The following is a 7,601-nucleotide window of genomic DNA, read 5'->3' as shown; positions in this document are numbered from 1 at the left end:
CCCCCCCCCCCCCCCGCAACAATACCACCTAGGCTCTTGGCTTTTGCATCTTTCCACTCCATTTCCTCTCATCATTATGGTTGGGGCCAACTCTGTGGTGATGCCCAAGGGGAGGCAGGGGTATCAGAGCTTTTGGGGGGAGTCAGGTCACCCTTCATTACCTCTTTCCTCCCTGTTGCATTAGATTTGTCACACTCTGACAGAAAAACTTGTTGCCATGACGATGGGCTCTGGGGCTAAGATGAAGACTTCAGCGAGTGTCAGCGACATCATTGTGGTGGCCAAGCGGATCAGCCCCAGGTGAGTAGTCAGTGGCCTTGAGGTCCCATATACCAAAAGGGAAGCTGAGGTAGCAGGCAGTGGTCAGGCTTTGCTGGGAAACAGTAGGTTAGCAATCTCAGCTGTCTGAGTGCCCAGTGTATACAGAGTAGCCCAATATGGGGACTTCCAGGCTGTTCACCCATGAGCCCCATCACCAGCATGAGTTCTTCTGACAGCAGCTTCGGCATTGATTGGCTTACAATCTGAAGTTCTGTGGTGGCCACTCCTGCTTCCAGTCACATAGAGCTGGCCTGCCTCCCTTGCTACAGTATGGCAACTAGCAGGTTGCATTTCTTACTGGTGCCCACACTGTTATCTCTAATGGCTTCCCAGCAATGCCCTTGGGTCCAACCTGTATCTGCACTGGGACCTTCCTTGCAGCAGTGACTCTCGTTTACTGTCCACAGACCAGTACTGGGTGGAAGGTGAAGCAATACAACATTCAGACTTCTGAGATTCCAGGCTGCCTGCAAAATCCTTCATGGGAGGCGCCCTGCAGGCCTGCAGTCAACAACTACACCCCCTCAGTTGGACTGGATTTTACAAAGAAAATTAAGGCCCTTTTCTTAGAGCATAAAGCCTTTTACTTAGAGCAATGTGTGTTGCCACCTGGTGGTTGGTATGTGGATATGCTGGAGTCCCAGATGTCCTCATAGTCACCTGACCCCTCTGCCTTGAGTGGCCTCCACAGTGAGTTCTTGGGGCTTCTGTAAATCACAAGGAACCAGCCCTTTCTCGCCTCAAGAGTAACCTATTGAAAATCAGGAGGGCCCTGTAAGGTCCTATGAAAAATACAAGATTTTGTGTACTTGAACTCTGTCCAAGTAATTGAGAAAGTGGGAGGGAGGGAAGTAGGAGGGAGGCCAGAGTAGCTCCTGGTTTTGAGTTGTCCCAGTGGGTGTAACTGCATGGTTTGTATCAGCTCCTCCATAAGGCACCCCACCCAGGCTCCAGGCTTGGGCTGGACATTCCTGCAAACACTCACCATGTTTAGACTCTGCACTGCTCATGTCTACTGGACCCTTCCTCGTGCTTTTTGTCACTTTCAAGAGCCACTCATGGGGCTGGATGATCCCTGTTGTGCTGGTTATAAGGCGGGGTGTGAGGGCACTGAGTTTTCTGAGAGGAACAAAGTTAGCAGTGTGCCAAGGTGAGGGTGTGGCATTGCCAGAAGGGTGGCCCAGCCTGGCGCTCACTGCAGAGCACTCTGGACTACTTCATGTTTCTTGCCATAATTCTTTTGTTTCCTTCTTTTGCCTCATGCTTTCTTCTGACTGATCTTTGTCCCCATTGTCCCTCTTGTTCCATTTGCTCCATCTGTCATGTTGATGACTTGTTATTTCAAGGAGAGTGGCTTGTGCTGTGAGCACTGCAGAGGGGGCAGGGGCTGGTTGGGACAGGTGCTGAGGGCCACCATGCTTCTGCACCTGCTTGCCATTTCCTTAACCTTGAGTAAGAATGAAGACATTTTTCTCAGTGCTTTTAGAAATCAAACAATACATACTTTATTTTTTCTTTCTACCAAGTGATCCACCAGCAAAGATTTGAAGCAAAATCTTGTACCCCACAAATCAGAATGGGTGGATGCTCCTTTCTGAACTTGAAACATTAAGCATGGACTATACAGCAGGGAAAAGGCGTTACAGTGGAGCAGTTGGAACCCAAATTAAGCTGTGACATGTTTTTAGTATTCTATGTTACTCTATTTTAGCATGCCTTTTAACCATGAAAGTAATACATGCTTATGAAAGTTAAAATGCTCCCGAAATATGTATGACCTTGCACATTTAAACCAGTGTAACAACGACAATAACAACAACAAAGCAGAAAGCAAAATATTCTTCAAGCAGAACTCGAAGTCTTTGTTAGACTCAGTCTGGGCAGCAGAAGCAGCGAGAGAAAGACCTCTGAAGAGTGACTGTGCCATGCCAGCAGTGCCTGGTATGAGGATGGAAAGGAAGGAGGGAGAACGAGACAAGGAAGGTGAAATACTGACCACAGCCCCTTTGCCTCCCCCCAGAGTGGATGATGTAGTGAAGTCGATGTACCCCCCGCTGGACCCCAAGCTCCTGGATGCACGGTGAGAGGGGAGAAGGGGGGACCACTCACCTTGTCATGCGTCAGGGTCTCTGTTATCAAGGCTGTGAGGTAGCTGCCTGCATTGTTTAGAAAGGGATGTTTTGCTAGGTTCGCAAGGCCGCTCCTGGCTCTGGGTATATTCCCTTCCATGTGAATGGTCAGCCAATCAGTAAGCAGAGCCTGTCAGTCTTCTTCCTGAACCCCTGAGAAGAAAGAACCATGCTTCAGGCTTGGATTTGCAAGGCTAAATCTCTGGCTGTGCTAACCGTGCCTCCCTGCCTTTCACTCCCACTCTGATCTTTGGACTCAAGAAGCAGCACACCTAGCTGGGAGTGCTGTCCAGTGGGGCTGTGGTGAGCCCAGCAACGAGAGCCTCTTAACATCAGCGGCAGTGGTGCTCACTTCCTACCAGGCGTCTCAGGAACCCTCCTCTCCAGATCGTCCCCCAGTCCAGAGACTACACTCAGCCCTACTGGATTTAAACCCATAAAATACCCACATGTTCTCCCCCCTTGATTTGTAAGACTCCTGTGGACATGTGTAATGGTTGCCAGGTGGGCAGAAGGCCATGGCATGTCCACTTTGCTTTCTCTGCCTTGTGTCTGCTGCTGCCCAGCTTTCTCCATGGGTTAATAATCAATAATGTAGCCCAAGATGTGTCAAGCACACTCACTATATAAAAATTATTTGATAAAGAGTCTTTCAATCCTGAAAAAAAACTTCCTCTATTTGATTTTTCAATTACATTTTTTAGCATTGAGTAACTCAGTCCTGGGCTTATTGATTTGTGATCAATAAGGGATGCTCAATGAGGCAGGATATATAGCCCATCTTTAAGTGGGCAGCAAGCAGTTGGAGATCTGCTCATCCAGTTGACCACATCTAACTGTTTCATAAAACACCCTTCTGGGAGCTGTTAATAGGTATGCTGCAGAAAGTGGCTTCTACCATCTTAAGTTTGAGTCACAGCTATCCCAGTCTCCCCGTGGAGCTTCATTGGGTTCCTCAAAGACTCCAAGTCAGTCTTTACTTAACCTTGCTTAAGCCAGCTGTCCCCAGTCTACTCTGGCTTGAACCTGTTATTCTCCATGCCCACCCACCTCAGGGAAGGGTCTCCAGTTTGGGGAACAGTAATCTAAAGTGTACCTACTTGGGGTTTTATGTGGAGTCCATCACTTTCTACAGAGTCTGATCTTGTTTTTTTTTTTTTTCCTAGGACAACTGCCCTGCTCCTGTCTGTCAGTCACCTGGTGCTGGTGACCAGGAATGCCTGCCACCTGACTGGGGGCCTGGACTGGATTGACCAGTCGCTGTCTGCTGCTGAGGAGCACCTGGAAGTCCTTCGAGAGGCAGCCCTGGCTTCTGAGCCAGATAAAAGCCTCCCCAGCCCTGAGGGCTTCCTGCAGGAGCAGTCAGCCATTTAATCTGCAAGGCAGCAGGCTCTGTCCCTTCTATTCTTAGCTGAGTCTTCTATTTTCTGTAGATTTAGTTGTTCTCCAGAGCTCAGGAGTCCATCTGTGAGTGCAGAGTAAAGCCAGGAGCCTCATCGTGGATGCCTCTGCTGCAGTGGCAAACAGTGGCTGGAGCGTGGCAGTCTAATACCACAATTGGGGAAATGTCATTTACCTCTTCAGCAGAGCGCATTTGACTGGAGGACTGCCTGCTTGATTTAGCTCATCTAGTGTTTCCAAGAAAACTGAGCTGCCTTCTAAGAATCGAGAAGCTTCACATTAGATCAGAATTTCTGGCTTCTGACAATCAAGGTGTGGCAACACTGATCTGCATTTTCAGAGAACAATCAGGCAGAACTGAGTAGAAGTTGCCTCTTTGGGTGAGACTTGCATTCTCCCCGTGACTTGTTTTGTTTGTTTGTGTTAAGTACCTGATCCCTGAAGCATTGAATTCCTCCTTCCCCTTCCCTATTTGTGTTAGAAGCTGAGCACTACAAAGTTGATTATTTCTTTTTGTCACTGTGTCTGCAATTTTACTTCACAACCATTAGAAGAGTAGTAAATTTGCACTTATATTTTCCTCAGGTGTGTGGTTATTGAGTCAAATTCCTATGTGGGGTATGTGGTGAAATGTGTGAGAATTGAGGATGGAAGGGAAGAGCCAAGAATCCTGAGAGTACAGTGTGTTTCTGTGTGTGTGTGTGTGTGTACCAACACAGTATGTACCAAGGAGGAGCAACCAGAGCTCCCCCTTGTTTGTCCTGTCCATCCTGTCCCCTACTCCTGTTCACCCATCTTCCATCAACTCTGAATGTGTGTTATATACTTAACTCCTGCCCAGCATGAAGCTGTGACAGGGGACTGTTCATAAAACCACTTTAACTTTTCCATTTGAGGCCTCTACAAAAAGGCAGTTGCAATCCTATTTTTGCTTTCTTCTTCCCTTTTAAAGCCCAGCTTCATTACTGGACTTGCTGAGGTGGAGGCTGGGGGCTTCCTAGCACTCCTGAAGTGGCACACACCTTTGCTTTCCTTCTCTGAGTCCAGGAGGCCATCATCCATCATGGCACACTATTTTCCTAGAACCCAGAGATGCTGCCCTCTGCTAGGAGGACAGGTTGCTCAGACCCTAGGAAGGTTGTGTGTGTGTGTGTGTGTGTGTGTGTGTGTGTGTGTGTGTGTGATTTTTACTGCTGTGTAGCTTTTCTTTTGTCTCCAGTGTTGGGCAAATGAGAAGCCTCTGTGCATTGTTGGTGCTGGGGGTTGGCAGTTGAAGCAGAGGTACCATCTTTGGGGTGTTTATGTCCCCACTCCTGTTGACCCTTGGGGATCTGGCGGAGGTCAAGATCACTGCCTCTCGAGAGGGGTGGGATGGTAAGCCCTGGGGTTCCCAGGACTGTCTCTGCCAAATGTGGTTTGCCAGGGAACAGACACATTTCGCCCCTAGTTTACTAGTGTCCAGGGGCATGGCAGTAGAGCCATGACTCCGTACTCTCTTATCCTGAGGAGAGACCATTGGGTGCAAATTCTAATGAAGAGGCTCCTAGGGATGCCCATCCACTATGAAGAGAGCAAGAAACTTGAAGTCAGAATTAGGTTTGAATTTGTGCTTGGTCCTTACTATGTGAGCTTGGTCAAATTGCTTAACCTCTCTGGTCATTAGATTTTCTCATCTATAAAATCAAGACTATTGCCTTCTTTGGTATGTTAATAAAATGAAATGGGTGTATGAAATGTCTGTGTTCCTGGTTCTAACTAACCAATATCAATCTCAACAAGGCTATGTGCCCTGATGCAGCCAGCTCAGGGGCAGGGGATCGATCATCTCAGTTCCCGTGACTGCTGTTTGTGGGCTCTGCAGTTGAGTGGCCAAAAGTCTAAATTGTGTACTGGGGAGACAGCTCAGTCTGTAAAGTACTTGCCGTACAAGCATGAGGACCAGAGTTCAGATCTACAGCACCCATGTAAAAAGCTAGATGTGGTGGCACACATCTGTTACCTCAGTGCTGGGGGAGGGTTGAGCTCACTGGCCAGCCAACCTAGCCAAATCTGTGCTCTGTGTGTGTGCCCTCTGCGCTCTGCATGTATGCACATACATGTTCACATGCATCTTTATGCATATGGGTACATACACAAAAGTGGAAGAGGTCACCTAACCATTGCTCTCTGTGCTTTGCATGCATGCACATACAGGTTCACATGCATCCTTATGTGTGTGGGTACTTACACAAAAATGGAAGAGGTCAATCGATCATTGCTCTCTGTGCTTTGTGTGCATGCACATACCTGTTCACATGCATCCTCATGTACATGGGCACACACCTGTATTCACAAACATGTAGATAACTTGCTGTGGTAAGGAGAGTGATTCAGTTTTATTTTTGCCCCCCACCGAGTACATTCAGGCCACACAGACAGACTTCTCAGTGGTCTCTTCTTCAGTGGACTGGTTTTGTGCAATCCCATACTCCTCCCAGGAAACTTGCTCCAGCTGTGAAATCGCCAGAGGGGCTGTGCTTCCTGGTATCCAGCTTGCCCCTGTGCTCTTGTGACCTCCTCATTCCAGGGCTTCCTTTCCCTCTGAGACCGTGCCCAAAGGAGCCTGTTATTTAGAAAATGGAAGTTCCAAGGCTCTGAGTTACTTTCCAACCTTGGAACTTGGGGGAAGGCGGCATATGAAGCGCCCATCCAGTGTCTGCCTCTCTATTGTGCACCAAGAGTCACCTCTGGGGGAGGTGCTGTGCTAGGTTCAGGGGACATAGAACTCTGGAAGAAGTGCTGTGTTAGATTCTGGGGACATGGAAAAAAGACACAACCCTGCCTTTAAGGAGTAAGGGAGCCCCAGGAGCAGCTGTCAGAACCAGGGCTGACCAGTACTGGTTTTCTGTGAAGGGCGCCATGGAGAGGGGTGTGAGGCCCAGAACAAGGAAATGACATGATAGTGTCCAGAATCCAGGGAGCTTCCAATGCCTGGAGATGCAAAGAGGGTCAGAGAGGTGTTCTGAGCAGCCAGGACAGCACAGAAGGGCCCAGGGCCAAGAGAGCAAGGCTAGCTTGGGAGATTCAGGTACTTGGGGAGGCTGGAGCATGAGCGGTAAGGTGCCAGGCTGAGCAGGTTTGCGGGACGTCAGAAAGGACTTCTTAGGGTATATTAGGGAGCTAATGCTTCATCTTGAGTATCATAGAAAGACTTGAAGCAGGGGAACAATGTGGGCACATTCAGAATTTAGAAAGCCAGAACCTATGACCTTGGGCTCCAGGACTCATCCATTTGCCTGACACCTCTGAGCACCTGACACCTCCCTTAAGTCTGGGAGGCTCAGAATCGCATCATAGTATAAAGGCAATTGGGCATCTTGTTAGGAGCAGAGCAGAGAGGCTTGGCAGCAGAGCAGAGGAGGTAGGGGATATATGCTGTGACATCTGCTTCTAATGCTTAGGGTGTCTGTGCTTAGATGCTGAGGGGCAGTGCTGAGCATTTGAAGTGAAACTGGCTCCTTCCTGTTCTAGCCCATCTGTACTGTTATTATCATCATTATTGTTTGGAGTGCTGGCAATGGTACCCAGGACTTCATGAGTGCTAGGCAGGTGCTCTAACACTGAAGCACATCCCCAGTCTAGCCTATTTGTATTGTTTCTTTTGATATGTTTTCTTGTTAGCTTTCTATTGCTGTGATAAAACACTCCAACCAAAACCAAATTGGGGAGGAAAGGGTTTGTTTCATTTTACAACTCATAAGTCACAGTCCA

The 7,601-nt window shown here is 48.4% G+C and overlaps 1 protein-coding gene across 5 annotated transcripts in view; it reads left to right on the top strand.

The window, feature by feature from the left end:
• Tmem98 (transmembrane protein 98) overlaps positions 1-4,431 on the top strand; it is a 12,221-nt gene extending 7,790 nt beyond the window's left edge. For all 5 annotated transcript variants that reach the window (XM_008848168.3, XM_008848166.3, XM_008848167.3 and 2 more), the window contains 3 exons: positions 185-300; positions 2,342-2,401; positions 3,617-4,431. In XM_008848168.3, coding sequence (XP_008846390.1) covers positions 185-300; positions 2,342-2,401; positions 3,617-3,824 — 384 coding nt within the window. In that variant the 3' untranslated portion in view covers positions 3,825-4,431. The remainder of the gene's footprint in view (positions 1-184; positions 301-2,341; positions 2,402-3,616) is intronic.
• The last annotated feature ends 3,170 nt before the right edge of the window (positions 4,432-7,601 follow it).

Source organism: Nannospalax galili, unplaced genomic scaffold (genome assembly GCF_000622305.1).
Source record: "Nannospalax galili isolate Female #2095 unplaced genomic scaffold, S.galili_v1.0 scaffold363, whole genome shotgun sequence".
NCBI classification, from domain to species: domain Eukaryota; kingdom Metazoa; phylum Chordata; class Mammalia; order Rodentia; family Spalacidae; genus Nannospalax; species Nannospalax galili.
This window is presented reverse-complemented; position numbering and strand designations above follow the sequence as displayed.